We start from the raw sequence: 16,033 nt of genomic DNA, 5'->3' as shown, positions 1-16,033 counted from the left end.
GTTTCCACTAATGGCTTGGACAGTGGAAGGTAAAATTAGAAGTAGTACAGTATTTTTTCTTCCTCCCTCTCCCTACCTTTTCAAGGATGATGGATGTCCCGCAAATCTGGAGGAAAACAACAATAAACAATATCCATTTACAGAAATGGAGAAGTTTTTTGCTTTTATCTCTAAAAATAACAAGTGGAATCTCAGGATGTGTTTCAGTGGCAAAGATTTTAATAATTTAGTGAACTCTTCCACATATGGATAGAATTCAGGACCTCAAAGTTGTATGGAGCTGCCATTGCTACTTTCTCCCAACATTTGTTATAAATTTTGTGAAAGCAATGGAAAAATTAAGACCTTTTGTTAGAGAAATATTGTCTTGGAGAAATATCTGTCTGGGACTTGAGTATCCTTTTAAAAGCTAACACAGCATCCCTTTTATTCCTTAAGACTTCTATAATGTTAATACAGTTTTTGAAAATGTCCTTTCCTCATTTCTTTGCAGAAAGCCTTCTGGATTTCCCTAGAAACTGTATATCAAGGACTCTCTATCTCATGAGAATATTTAGGAAGTACAAAGGCTAAAAAGGCATCTGAGGATGGACAAGCCAAAACTTTCCTGTCTCTTGACTCTCTATAGGGTTACTCTCTCTTGTTTCCTCAGCCCATCTCTGAATGAGCTTGATTGAAAGCTCATTAAATGAAATGGAAAGACTCTCATTGACTTCATTGGGCTTTATTTGCCATGATGGGATCCTCTCTTTGAATAATTTAGTTCAAGCAGGGACAGAAATTAATTACCATCCTAATGCCAAGATTTCCCATAAATTCTCAAAATGGGATTAATTATCTCAAATCATAATTTCTACTGCAAGTAATGACTTGATGCATTCAGTCATGGTATTGCAAATTATAACAGATGCTTTATCTTGTAGTATGATGATAAGTAAATTATGTTGTCCCTGTATCTCTCTTTATGTGATCTCACAGATTATGCCCTCTGCCCGATATTAATGAAGTAACATGGACTGATTTGAATTTTGTTAAATGCTAACTCCCCTTTCAGTTTGCTTCCCAAGGCCAATATGGAATAGTTACTCAATTAAATATCTTTCTATATTTAAGGAATTTAAATTGCCACCTGCTGTTTCCAACCTTAGGAATTCCTTTTTCTGATCTGTAAATTAATTCTAGAAATTACCTACCTGACTGAACAGATGTCTAGTTTCGTTACCTGAAAGATAAATGATTTCTCTAATTTAATCTACAGATTTTTTTTTAAATTGGAAAATGGTACGGATATGTATATCTCTGTGTATTCATCCCAAAATATCCTGGACAGTGTTCAAATAAATGTTTGTGAAAGGAAGCATAATTCTTCTTCCTCTTAAATTTCTTTTCCTAGGGGATCCAGTTTCTTATAGAAAATGACCTGCTGCAGAACACTCCAGAAGACATTGCACAGTTCCTCTATAAAGGGGAAGGACTAAATAAAACTGTAATTGGAGATTACCTTGGTGAGAGGTAAACTGAAACAAATTTATCTCTTCTTTCGTTATATAGTATGTTTAAATACATGGAGAGTAGGACTATCAATTAATTGCAGTTAACTCACACAAACTAAAAAAATTAATCACGATTAATCACACTGTTAAACAATAGAATACCAATTGAAATTTATTAAATATTTTTGGATGTTTTTCTACATTTTTCAAATATATTGATTTCTGTTGCAACACTGAATACAAAGTGTACAGTGCTCACTTTATATTATTATATTTGATTACAAATATATTCACTGTAAAAATGATAAAAGAAATAGTATTTTGCAATTCACCTCATACAAGTACTGTAGTGCAATCTCTTTATCATGAAAGTGTAACTTACAAATGTAGATTTTTGTTGTTGTTATATAACTGCACTCAAAAACAAAACGATGTAAAACTTTAAAGCCTACAAGTCCACTCAGTCCTACTTCTTGTTCAGCCAATCGCTAAGACAAACAAGTTTGTTTACATTTACGGGAGATACTGCTGCCTGCTTCTTATTTACAATGTCACCTGAAAGTGAGAACAGGCATTTGCATGGCACCTTTGTAGCCTGCATTGCAAGGTATTTATGTGCCAACTATGCTAAACATTTGTATGCCCTTTCATGCTTTGGCCACCATTCCAGATGACATGCTGATAATGCTTGTTAAAAAAATAATTCATTAATTACATTTGTGACTGAACTCCTTGGGGGAGAATTGTTCTGTTTTACCCGCATTCTGCAATATATTTCGTGTTCTAGCGGTCTTGGATGATGACCCAGCACATGTTTGTTTTAAGAACACTTTCACAGCAGGTTTGACAAAACGCAAAAAAGGTACCAATGTGAGATTTCTAAAAATAGCTACAGCACTAGACCCAAGATTTAAGAATCTGAAGTGCCATCCAAAATCTGAGAGGGATGAAGTATGGAGCATGTTTTCAGAAGTCTTAAAAGAGCAACACTCTGATATAACTACAGAAACTGAACCACCAAAAAAGAAAATTAACCTTCTGCTGGTGGCATCGGACTCAGATAATTAAAATGAACATGCAATGGTCCGCCCTGCTTTTGGATCGTTATCGAACAGAATCCGTCATCAGCATGGACTTATGTCCTTTGGAATGGTGGTCGAAGCATGAAGGGACATATGAATCTTTAGTGCATCTGGCACGTAAATATCTTGTGACGCCAGCTATAACAGTGCATGTGAACACCTGTTCTCGCTTTCAGGTGACATTGTAAACAAGAAGTGGGCAGCATTATCTCCTGCAAATTGTAACCAAACTTGTTTGTCTGAGCGATTGGCTGAACAAGAAGTGGGACTGAGTGGACTTGTAGGTGCTAAAGTTTTATATTGTTCATGTTTGAATGCAGTTATTTTTTACAGTACTTGTATTCAGTGAGTTGAAAAATACTATTTATTTTATCTACAGTGCAAATATTTGTAATAAAAATAAATATAAAGTGAGCACTGTACACTTTGTATTCTGTGTTGTAATTGAAATCAATATATTTGAAAATATAGAAAACATCCAAAAATATTTAATTGTTAATATTTAACAATATCTATTATTGTTTAACATCACGATTAATCGCGATTAATTTTTTTAATCGCTTGATTGCTCTAGTGGAGAATTACACTTTTTATCAGTCTCTCTCTCACCTTCACTGGCTGCATGAGGTACATTGTACCCTGAGGGTTATAAAAGTTATATTGGGAAGTAAAAGTACTGTGCTATAAGAAGCTTTTTTAAAAATGGATGAATTATGAAAATATCACACATTGCTTACACAATTCATTACTCTGAAAAATAAAATAGTTTTTCTAGATTTGGTTATTGTGCAAGATTTAATGTCATAAACTTCTGGAAGGTTTCAGAATCATATTTTAACAATCTTGTAGTAGTTCTTAATGATCTGCCCAGACAAAGAATGCTTCATGATGTTAGTAACTAGATGATGAGAAAATTGCTCATCATTCAAAAGGTTGGTGCCTAGACTAATGATAGTCAGCTGTTTTTATTTAGTGTTGTCTTCTTCCCTGCACATATACATCCTATTAACGTTAATGGGTATTAAGTAGGTACCTAAAGGGGAGAATGCATCTTAGCTTTTATCATGTACAGCACAATAAATATGCAGATTACTTCAGTTGTAATGCAGTACAGAAAGTATTTGTTTAAAAAAAAATTCAGCTGCAAAATTGTATCACTGGTAAAACCTGTAAACTCATCTCTTTCTTCATTGAAAAGACTACAGACATAACTCTTGCCTGTATTTTTTATCAAAATCAGATGCCAATTAGAGTTTTAATAGCCTAGTCACTTGGGCCCTACTCTTGTAAACTGATCTTCTCTGCCATAACACCCTTAAGCCCACATGGAATCTATTTACAGGATTGGGGTTTTAGCTTGCAGTTCGCTATAGGCCCTTAGAGTTAAGTAGGTATAATGAAAGTTTATACTGTGACATGATGCACAGTATGTAGGAATTTCAACTTTTTGCATAAACACGAGAACTAGACCTCTGAGAAACATTCCAAACATCATTTTGAATATTTCAACTACAAGTAATGAAAATGTAGATTTTTTTTTTTTTTTTATAGATCGCTATACCTCCCCTATGCATTATTAACTTAATCTCCATAATTACAATAGAGTTTGTGTAAAGTAATCCATGTTTCTTCTCTTTTTCACTCTGGCATCTGATCTTGAAATAATATTTTTTCCTCTCAGGGCCTGATCCTCAAACCCTTAGTCATGCAACTCGTCCTTGCTCACATCAATAGTGCCACTGAAGTCACTGAGATTATTTTCAGGAGTTGGTGTCTGCAGGATCATAGCAAACTAGCTCAATTTACAATTCAAAAGATTATTTCCTACCTCTTCCCATCCCAAACCTGCCAACACTGCAGTCTTCATCTAGGATCTGAAAAAATCAAGCTGTGCTGTTTGTCTCTTCCTAACTAATCCCTAAAATTTCATTGGTTTCAGTTGTGTGAGTATACTGTGTCTACACAACTCAGTTTCCATCTTCTTGAATTCTGAACAGTTAACTGAAAACTAATATAGTAACCAACATTAAATGTCAAATTATGACTCAGAAATTAGTGTCAATCTACAGAGTGGCAATTAAAACATGAGAAGAACTGAAAATATGACTGCAATGATATGTGGCTAATATTTGGCCAGAAAACCATGGAAAATATCCAGCGTGAAGTCAGAAATGTGGATATTAAAAAAGCTAATTTTTATGCAACATTTCTGCTTGCTGTGTACATCTAACTTTACTAATGTAATCAAGTTTTTACTTCTCTTAGCAATGTTGTGTCAGTTCAGCTATGCAAAAGTGAAGTGAATTCTGTTCTGTCCCTTGAACCATACTAAAACTGTTGTCAGTTACTATTACTGGTGAGGTAGGAGGTAAACAACACCACAACTTGATTTTCCCTCTCCCTCTACCCCCAAAGTCCTAGATATAGACTGCACTACTGTCAGGTTTGGTGTTGAAATTAAATTACACGTGGACCCAGGTTGTTCTTGTTGTATTAAATTTCTGTTTGCATTTCAAAAATTGCATACCATATTGCATACTTAAACTCATTCTAACTTTGGTTTTGTTTAGAAGTTTAAGGGACATACAGGGGGAAATTAAATTCAATACCTATTATGTTTTTAGCGTGATCTTGGGAAAGAAGCATTCAGTGCAGTGATTTCTCAGAATGGACTAAGGATACTGTATGCGTCAAGTGGTATTTTATTATTCCTTTTTAGGTCTGTATTTAGGGAGCAGGCCTTATTGATAGCTGTTGATTTAACAGTTTGGCAGTGATGGTTCTGTCCTATAGGAGAAGGGGATGAGAGAGAGAGGGGGGAACATGACTCTTTTCCCCCTCTAGTGTGCTGTTGCTAAAGAAAGCATAGTAATGTTTTGTTGTTCTTCGAGTGCTTGCTCATGTCCATTCCATGCTAGGTGTGGGTGCGCCGCTTGCACTGTTGACAGAGATTTTTCCCTTAGTGGTATCCGTTGGGCCGGCTCTGGCGCCCTCAGGAGCCACATGCTTATGTGCTGGTATAAGGGGCGCTGCCGGCCCTGCACCCACTCGGTTCCTTCTTACTGCCCACGACGGTTGCTGGAACGACCCTTCTTGCTTTGGAAAGGCTTCTTCCTAGTGGTTTTTAAACTTTTTTCTACATTCATAGTTATCATAGTGTAGTGTCTATATTTCAAGTTGTGTGTGTGTGTGTGTGTGTGTGTGTGTGTGTGTGTGTATATATATATATATATAAGTTAGTTTAGTTTAGTTAGTTCCTATCGTGAGGGACTTCTTTGCCCCAGTGGCCAGGCATGCCCCAGGTCCCCAGGCTTCAAGCCTTGTGCCGCCTGTGGCAAGCCTATGCCCGTGAGTGACTTGCACTCCAGGTGCTTAAAGTGCCTGGGCAAAACTCACACGAAGGACAAGAGCCAAGTCTGTTGGGACTTCAGACCCCGCACCAAAAAAGACGGGGACATCAGACTGAAGGCTATCCCCGGGGAAGCCACTCTCAGACCTGTCTCAGAGCCGAGCTTCTCCGATTCGGTGCTGAGTACTTTGGTGTTGCTGCGAAGTACTCCAACGGCAATGAGCTCTTCCCGGCGCTGTTCTCCATCTCCGGTGCGGAGGGAGAAGCATAAGAAGCAGTGGGCCGAGAGAGCAGGAGAGAGAGAAGCAAGGAGTGAGTGAGACCCAGGCCTGGCCACTCTTCTGCCCCTGGACCCATGTCGGCACCATCAACTCTGCTGAGGGCGTTAAGCCTGGTGCAGGGCTCTCCACTGAGACCAGGAGGCCACTACGGTGCCTGTACACTGACAGTATCATTGACTCCAGAGGCTTTTCAGGTGGCTAGGGACCTTCTCTCTCTCTCTTGGTCCCACCAAGGCCAATGGGACACCTACCAGCTCCGGCGTCCGGAAGCAGGAGGGAACAGGGATCCCAGCGTCCCGATCTCCAGGACACCACCAGTCCCTGGAGCCCTGTCACTGTATGGAGGCGGAAGCGGGTACTGCTCCCCCGTGGTTGCCGAGAGAAGAATCCTCTTCGGAATCCGAAAGGGAACCTTATGTACCGCCAAAAGCCCACCATCGATACCCAGCCTATGCTCCACCGAGCTTCAGTACCAGTCCTCCAGCAGGCACCTGGCCAGTGAGTTACTGGCTGAAGCAGTGGCCCTAATGGAACCCCTGGGGGTCCTATCTCCTCCTTCCCCCCCCCCCCCCTACCGGATCCTTCCTACCACTGCTCCTACTCAGTGGTTTCTGAAGGATGGGCTACCGCTCCTTCCTGCTCAAATCCGGTACTGACCCTGTTGCCTCCATTGGCATAGTCCAGGCAGACAAAGAGGAGAGAGCCCTACCACCGGTGCTAGCCCCCTCCTTCTCCTCCCCAGACGAGGCTGGTGCGGGTCCCAGTAGCCTGCTTCCACAGAATGATTTCAGGGCCCATCAGGACATTCTAAAGCAGGTTGCTACAAATGTTGGCCTGGAAATTGAGGAGCTCAAAGAGACATTGCACCGCTTTATTGATATCCTGGCTGCAGCAGCTCCATCCAAGGTGGCTCTGCCCATCAGTGAGGCAGTGATGGGGCCAGTCAAGGCCCAGTGGCAAACTCCTTCTTCTCTGGCCCCCCACTTCAAAAAGGGCAGAGAAGAAGTATTAAGTGCCAGCAAGTGGGTTCGAATACCTGTACTCGCAGCCCCCAGGGTCCCTGGTGGTGTCTGCAGTGAACGAAAGGGACAGGCAGGGCCAGTCAAGTGCTACCTCAAAACAGAAAGATGTCGAGAGACTGGACTTTTTCAGAAGAAAGGTTTATTCCACTGGTAGCCTCCTGCTGTATCTCCAACCAGCAAGCGTCGCTGGGGAGATAGGACTTTATTTATGGGACTCCCTGAATAAATGCAAAGATTCCCTGCCCCAAGAGTCCAGCACCTCTCTCCAGGTGGCTCTGGATGCTGCCGACTCAGCGGCCCGGACCATGGCCTCTGCAGTCACCATGAGGTGTTGTTCCTGGCTTCAAGGGCCACTCTGATTCTTAGGCCTGTACACTCTGTCTGCTTCCAGAAAGGACCTTAGGCCCCAGCAGTCTCCTTGGTTCTTGGTGCCTCCAAGAAAAGAGAAGGGTTATAGATGGTACCAACCACTTCCGCCCAACTCAGCCTCCCAGTGGGGGTCTCAGAGATACTCTGGTGGACCCAAGCAGGCCTTTTGAAGGTGCACCCGAGGGCGCTGTACCCATCACCGTTTCAAATCCGCCTCCCCTTTTATTTTCGGACTGTCTATCTCTTCAGCCTGGCATGGTCATTCATAACATCAGACTGTTGGGTCCTGAACACGGTGACAGCTGGTTATACCCTGCGGTTTCTACTCACCCCTCTCCCACTTTCCCTCCCCCTCCCTTTTCAGGACCCCTTATCAAGAGCATCTCCTCGTCCAGGAAGTGCAATCCTTCCTACTGATAGGGGCTGTGGAGGAAGCTCTTCAAGACTTGAGAGGGAAGGGATTCCACTCCCGGTACTTCCTAATCCCAAAGCCCAAAGGGGGCCTCCGGCCTATCTTGGACCTGCATCACCTCAATAGATACCTTAATGAATTGAGGTTCCACATGGTCTCCCTTGCCTCCATCATTTCCTCCTGGACCCAAGAGACCGGTACACTGCCCTCGACTTAAAGGAGACATATTTTCATATTTCTCTCTTCCGTGGCCACAGAAGATTTCTCAGGTTTATAGTGGGTCAGCGCCACTTTCAATTCACCGCCTTCCCCTTTGGTCTATCGGCAGCCCCATGGGTATTAACAAAGTGAATGGTGGTTGTAGCAGCCTTAGTCAGGCAGCAAATTGTACAAGTCTACCTGTACCTTGATGACTGGCTGATCAAAGGTCGGTCACAGGCTCAAGTACAGAACAGTATTAGCACAGTCCAAGTCACCTTCAGGACACTGGGCCTGCTGATAAACAAGCAGAAGTCAACTCTTGTCCCGGTTCAGAGAATAGAATTTATCAGGGTGGTGCTCTGCTCGATCCAAGCCAGGCTTTCCTGCTGGAAGCCTGTTTCCAGACCAAGTCAGACCTGATATCCAAAGTCATGGCCCACCCAATCGCAACAGCTCGGGGTGTGCCTCAGGCTACTGGGTCACATGGTGGCTTGTACTTACGTGGTTCAATACGTGACTCAGACCCCTCCAGATGTGGCTAGCATCAGTTTATTCCCTGAGCAGACACCACTTGAACTCAGTGCTCACAGGCCCTCGTCTCCCTGCACTGGTGGAAAGACCCCAGGTCGGCAATGATGGGGGTGCCCTTTCTTACCCCACAACCATCGGTATCCTTAGTCTCAGATGCGTCAGACTTAGGGTGGGGAGCCCACCTCAACAACCTCAGGGCCTCCGGTCCCAGGAAGAACTCTCCCTGCACATAAACATCAGGGAGCTCAGGGCGGTTCGCTTAGCATGCCAACTGTTCCTTTCCCAGATCTCAGACACGGTGGTACAAGTCCTGGCAGACAATACAGTGGCCATATTCTATAGCAATAAGCAAGGAAGGGCTCCATCCTTGGCCCTGTGTCAGGAGGCTGTCCACCTATGGGACTTCTGTGCGAGACACTCTCATCTCGAGGCGTCACATCTCTCGGGAGGCCAGAATGTATTGGTGGATCACTTCAGCTGATCCTTCTCCTCTCACCACGTGTCGTCCCTTCACCCAGAGGTTGCCAGATTCATCTTCCAAAAGTGGGGGGCCTCCCCAGGTGAACCTGCTCGCCAACAGGCAGAACAGAAAATGTCAGCAGTCTTGTTTGCTGCGTGGGCACAGCTTAGGCTCCCTCTCGGATGCCTCCCTGCACTTGTGGGTCGGCCACCTACTGTACGCTTTTCGCCTGATTTTCTTGGTTCACAAGGTTCTTCTAAAAATCAAACTGGACAAGGCAAGAGTTACCCTGAGAGCACCAGCGTGGCTGCGCCAGCATTGGTTCAGCATGCTCCTGGACCTCTCGGTGGCAGCTCCACTCTCTCCCGCTCCATCTGCATCTGATTTCACAAGACCATAGCCGGTTACTTCATCTGAATCTCGCCTCCCTGCATCTAACTGCTGTATGGCTGAACCCTGAAGAACAACCTTGCTTGGAACAGGTTTGGCAGGTCTTGCTAGGTTGTAGAAAGCCTTCCGCCAAGGCTACCTACTTGGGCAAGTGGAAATGTTTTGCTTTTTGGGCTTCTGAATGTGATCTCTTTCCATCTCGATCTTCCCTTCAGTCTATCTTGGACTATTTGCTCCACTTAAAACAGCAGGACCTGGCCCTCTCATCTGTTAAGGTACAGGAAATAATGGTCTGGTTTCTCAAGGGCTTGGAAAGACTGTATTCTCAAGTTTGCAAACCAACCCCTCCCCCCATGGCACTTAAACCTGGTCCTGTCAAAGCTCATGGGGCCTCCCCTGTCAAGCCGTTAGTAGCCCTGCTGCTTCTATTCAGGCTTGCTGCAAGCAAGTGAATATCCCGCCTCCGGCCATCGTAACCGTTCGTTCCACGAGAGTCCAAGTTTCGTCAACAGCATTCCTCGCGCTGATCTCAATCCAGGACATCTGCAGAGCTGCGACCTAATCTTCAGTGCATACCTTTGCGTCCCACTATGCCATCATCCAGCAGGCTCGAGACAGTGCCAGTTTCAGAAGAGCAGTGTAGCAATCAGCATGTCTGTAAACTCCGAGCCCACCTCCTGGGGTACAGATTGTGAGTCACCTAACATGGAATGGACATGAGCAAGCACTTGAAGAAGAAAAAACTGTTACTAACCTTCTGTAACTGTTGTTCTTTGAGATGTGTTGCTCATGTACAGTCCATGACCACCCTCCTACCCCTCTGTCAGAGTCAATGGCAAGTAGGAACTGAGATGGTGCAGGGCCAGTGGAGCCCCTTATACCGGCATATAAGCATGTGGCTCCAGAGGGTGTTAGAGCCGGCCCAATGGATACCACAAAGGGGAAAATCTCTGGCAATGGTGCATGCGGCACGCACACACCTAGCATGGAAGGGACGTGAGCAATGCATCTCGAAGAACAAGAGTTATGGAAGGTTAGTAACTATAAGTGCCGAATTCGTGGGTGCTTGGTGCTTAGCACCCACTGGCAGCCAGCTCCCCTCTCCCTCCCCCAGCACCTCCTGCCCGACGGGATCACCTGTTCCACGACGTGCGGGAGGGGGAGGAGTAGGAACGGGGCGCGCTCGGGGGAGGGGGCAGAACTGGGTGGGAAGAGGCAGGGTGGGGCCTTGTGGGAAGGAGTGGAGTGGAGGCCTGGCCTGGGACGGAGCAGGGGCGGGGTGTGGGGCTGAGCAGGGGTTGAGCACCCCCAGGGAAAGGAGGAAGCCGGCGCCTGTGTTAGTAACCGTTTTTTCTCTGGGAATATTGCTGTAAGAAGTTACAAAATAGCATTTCGGCAAAGGATTATAGCTGAACATATACAAGATACCATGAAACTCTCTAGTCTTTCCATTCATTTATCCAGACTGCTTGAGGTTCCCATTTCAAGACAGGTGCAACAATAACTGTTGAACAAAGAGAATGAGTCATTTTGAAGATCATTTAGATAAAGAGTTAAAATCAATGTAGAGTGACAGGCTCTTGCCAGCTCCTGTTTTTAATGGCAGCAGCAGCACTTTCTAGTCCTACTAGGTTAAATTTCATTTTAGCAAAATGGGGAGAAGAATCTTGCACTTAAAATATCCCAAAGCTAAATATGTGTTAGAAATATTAATGATGGCTTCATTTGATTAACGATGGATTCTATTTGCCTGGTTAGTTTCTTACTTTCTTTCTATCTTTTGCATTAATAGGAAGCAGTTCTTTAAGTTTATGGTTTGGTGTAGTAATTCTCTATTGTCATTTTGTTTTTTTTCCCTCAGAGATGAATTTAATATTAAAGTTCTTCAGGCTTTTGTTGAACTCCATGAGTTTGCTGATCTCAATCTTGTACAAGCCTTAAGGTGAGTGCATTGTAATTGTCTTTTATCAAACTTCATATTTAATTAAATCTAAGTATATAGATGATGATGATTCACTCAAGCAGCTGATCTTTGACTTGAATGTATGATTTACTCTGTATCTTGTTAGTAAACAAATCTTCATGTTTCACTCTTTTTTGCTTGTTTGCATATACATTGCCTTTGAACTCTTAATACGTGAAATTAATGATTTCACACAAATGCAAAGAGCAAAGACCAGTTTCAGATGAACATGGCCATACTGGGCTAGACCAAAGGTCCATCTAGCTCAGTTTCCTGTCTTCTGACAGTGGCCAATGCCAGATGCCCCAGAGGGAATGAACAGAACAGGTAATCATCAAGTGATCCATCCCCTGTTGCCCATTCCCAGCTTCTGGCAAACAGAGGCTAGGGACACCATCCCTACCCATCCTGGCTAATAGCCGTTGATGGACCTATCCTCCATGAAATGATGCTTGATGTGCCTGCCAAATAGCTCACATGTGCAAATTTTCTGAGATAAGCAAAAAAGTCCCTGACTCTGAATTGGTGATTAGATTCCATTGTAAAGAGAATATTGTCAAAGCAAAGTATTGCTTCTACTTTTCCGCATCACTTCCTTCCCACCACCTCAGAATTAAATTCTTAACATATTTATTCTTGTTAAGTAAATAATAGACTTCTTATTTTTCACAGGTTGGCAGCAGATAGGTTAAAATATGTAGTGCTTGAATTTGGTTGTTAACCTGGTGTAAATCCAGATTAATTCCAATGAATTGCCAGGGTTTAGAGAGTGCTGTCAAATTTGTAGCCGGAAGGGGCTCCCACCCCAAAACAGACAGGTTAAAATGTTGATATGGTCTTTCCTACACATGCTACATTCTCATGTGGTGCGTCATAAGAGCAGCTTTATGCTGACTAAGGCTTGTAGTGGTGATAACTTGAGCTGCCTGAGGAATCAGGATGTTTCCTCTGACTCCATGGTTCTGTCTGGAATACACAATACTTCCATCTCCTGCCTCTTAATAGCAAACCTCAATCCACTCTTCCGCAGGCTGCTGCTGTTAATTATTTTATTATAGTAGCTCCCAAAATCCTCAATCAGGATTGGGCCCCATTGTGTTGGGAGGTGTACAAACATAGTTTATAAATTCTGTAGTTTTTTTTTTTTTTAAATCTGAAGACAAGATGCAACAGCTGGGTGTAGCACACAGAATAAAACGTGGCAAAGGGGAAGGTACTGTAGAAAGGAACACCTGGTTAATAAATGGCCTAGCAATGTGAATGTGGGCATGGCTTTTTTTAAAAGATGCAAATGAATAAGCGATTTTAACTCTCTCCAGAAGTGCACCATTTGCAGTTATTTCCTACTGCTTTCCCCTACCATATCCAGCTGTTCGGGCAGAGCAGTTTGGGGCTTGTGGGAAGGAGACAAGCTTTGTACTTAGGACCGGTCAAATAGTTTTTCAGGGGGACCCACCTTTGCTTGATCTAATTGCCAATGGAGAGACAGCAATGTAAATCCCGAGTAATTGAGAGCAGAAGTTTCCCAGAGAATGAAAATTCAGTTTACATGCTATACAGGGAATGCAAACATTTATGTTTTATCATATAGGACCGTGGGGAGTACAGTGACTTATCTATATATGCAGTATTATTTTCACTTGAGTTTTCACAAATCTTGAATTTTATAGGTGAAACTGAAAGGCTGTGGAAGATACTAAAATTGACCAATATTGATTTATTGCAGCAAAACTTCAGTTATGTTGTACCAAATCCATAAAGTTATCAAACCAAACACAAACAAACGAACAAACAACAACAAAACAACTATAGTACAATATGGTTTAGGAAGCTGCTTGATTTCATGCATCCTTTACCTAAAATGTTCTCTCTTATTTTATATTAGTCTGGCAAGCTTTCGCTTTCACTTGGTTTCTGCACCTAAAATATGCTGTAAGTTAATTTAGTACTAGAGCTGTGTGAAGAATTTAAAGACTTTGAAATTTAGCCTCATTCCAAATTGCAGTGAAAACCAAAAATTTAAAAATTCTCCAAAGGAAAATTCCTTTTAAATAATTTTTTTTCAGATTGTTCAAAATGCTTCATTTAGACAAATTGAAAGGTTTATTTTGATTTTGACTCTTTGACATTGTCAGGACTTCTTCCTGTTTTTGTTTTGTTTTTGTAAACAAAATTTGTGCAAAATTGGTTCGATTTCATGAAGCATTTTGACAAAACTGCATATTTCAACAAAATATGGCTCCATCCAAGTTTCTCAGACCAGCTCTCTTTAGAACACATGGCAAGTGTTGGATTGCTGGTTCTGAGGTGAAATTCTTCATTTCATGCACTGAAGAGGTGCAGCATAGCTAGTGCTAGTTCACTCTCCATGCCCAGTCAACTCTGCATTCTCTCTGAGACTGCCAGTAAGGGGCCCATTTGTGTTGAGATATATGTCCACCAGGAATGAGCTTTAAACCATTAAAATTAACTTCATTTATGCTACCAAACACTAATCTGATGCAACTTCTTTCAGTCACTGCTGATCTGGAGTGGTTTAGAACTGGCAGCTTGGATATGAAAGGTTCTGTGACCCATTACAAATGTCCTAAGATACTCTGTTTTGCTTGCAAATATTTTTGGTCTTCACTTTCATGAATTCGGAAGCTTAATGTTTAAAATGTCAACAGGGCATCCCTCCTGAAAGGAGATTCAGTCTCTATACAGAAGTGTTGTAAAAATATCAGTCACTGGAAGTGTTTTTTAGACTGGCACTTTTTTGTACCTAATCCTTGGTTTCTTTTTTGACGTCATTATCTTATGGATGTGGATCTCGTATTTACTTTCTGTTTTAAGAACGTAAAATTGTTTCAGCTGGCCAGCTTCAAAGAAGTAAAGCCACAAACAAGAGGCTGTGCTGTCTGCCCTAACTTTGCCTTACAGTTGTAGCTTTGATGGTTGGACTTAAGAACACGAATAATAATTCCTAAACTGATATGCCAACAGGAAGTGTGAAAAACATTTTATGTGGTATAGCATTTGAGAACATCACTTTCCTATAAACTCTGTATTAATGCCAATATTGCTGTTCTATACTATTTTGGATCTTATTTTAATCACCATTTGTAATCTACAGTTCTTTTAATTTTAGATCAGTTCTTGCAATCATTTCGCTTAACATTTTATTGCAGCTTTATATCCCTGTCAGTTCGTTTTTTTTTTTTTTTTTTTTTTTTTTTAAGGGCAATCCAAGAAGAAGGCAAAACCTACTTTTATTTCATACTTGTAATAGGAACACTTTATTTCCTATATCTGAATTTAAGTCCCATTGCAGTGATATTGAGAGGTCACATTTCCTTTTTAAGATCTGGCCATGATAGCATAGTCTGTCCCTTATCCATCCCAGTCAAGAAGGGCTCTCGCTATCCCAGGCATTGACTCATTATGTCTGGTTGGTTCAAATGAAGATATTGGGTTTTAGTCCACCTTTTTTGGTTCTGGGCTATTGTGTATAATACAGCCCTCTTTTCCTTTCAACAAAGTCCTGAGAAGAATATGCTCCTTTTAGCAGTGAAGAAGCACTGTGGTACAGCTAATTAGAAAGCATGGCCTCCTATGTATTTCCCGCTTCTGACAACATGGAAAAGGAGAGAATTGCAAAATTTGTACCAGAATACGTGGTCTTGCCAGAATACGTTGTGTTATCTGTGAGCATGCATTGCTGTTGGTTGAGTGCTGAGTTAAATATTTTCTAATTGCTTATGAGTTAAATTTTGAGATTTGTTTTAAAATAACTTCTCATTTTATTTACCAAATTACTAATTTCTGCTTAGAAGCTGATTATTGCCAATATATGTCTAATGTATAAATATTGGAATGGATCTTATTTTACTGAAGTGTTTATACTTCCCTTTCATAGGCAATTCCTGTGGAGTTTCAGACTTCCAGGAGAGGCTCAGAAAATTGACCGTATGATGGAAGCTTTTGCTTCACGCTATTGCCTTTGTAACCCTGGAGTCTTTCAGTCTACAGGTTAGTCATGATACATTTTCTATCAGAATCACCTTAGTATATAATTTATCAGATCATGTGTTAAACTTTCTTGAATTCAAAGAGAAGGTGGCAAACTTGGAAGTCCAGCCTAAGACAATATGTGAAATGAAAAACAAGAATGTTCTGAGGTGTGGGCAAAACAAAGAGCCTAATCCTGCACTACTTCTTATTTCTAAGTAAGAGGTGCAAGATTGGATCAAAAACATCTTTCTTCCTAGCAGTGTTAAAACAATGGTTTAAATAAACTGTTAATAAAGTGCAACATATCATACAAACTGAAAGGTAGAAGATGCTACAGCAAAATGCTGCTGCATCAAAATAAGCAATATTTCTGAGATTATTTTTGGGGACCAGTTTCTGCAAATGCCAGAATGTTATGCCTCATCACCTATGTCTGAAGTATAAATGCAAAAGCAAAACACGTTAAAAATAAAACTGAAGGGACTAA

General features: G+C 41.9%; 1 protein-coding gene across 2 annotated transcripts in view; it reads left to right on the top strand.

Annotated features, from left to right (window-relative positions):
* Nucleotides 1–16,033, top strand: part of CYTH3 (cytohesin 3) — an 84,858-nt gene that overhangs the window by 49,071 nt on the left and 19,754 nt on the right. For both annotated transcript variants that reach the window (XR_003369737.1, XM_026650673.1), the window contains exons 5-7: nt 1,394–1,512; nt 11,452–11,532; nt 15,452–15,564. Coding sequence is in view for 1 of the 2 variants with exons in the window: in XM_026650673.1 (XP_026506458.1) it covers nt 1,394–1,512; nt 11,452–11,532; nt 15,452–15,564 (313 nt within the window). In the remaining variant the exon portion in view is untranslated. The remainder of the gene's footprint in view (nt 1–1,393; nt 1,513–11,451; nt 11,533–15,451; nt 15,565–16,033) is intronic.

The sequence above is a fragment of the Terrapene carolina genome, unplaced genomic scaffold (assembly GCF_002925995.2).
Source record: "Terrapene carolina triunguis isolate 2854851 unplaced genomic scaffold, T_m_triunguis-2.0 Scaffold93, whole genome shotgun sequence".
NCBI lineage: Eukaryota > Metazoa > Chordata > Testudines > Emydidae > Terrapene > Terrapene triunguis.
The sequence above is the reverse complement of the archived record's forward strand: the minus strand, read 5'-3'. Positions and strand labels throughout refer to the sequence as shown.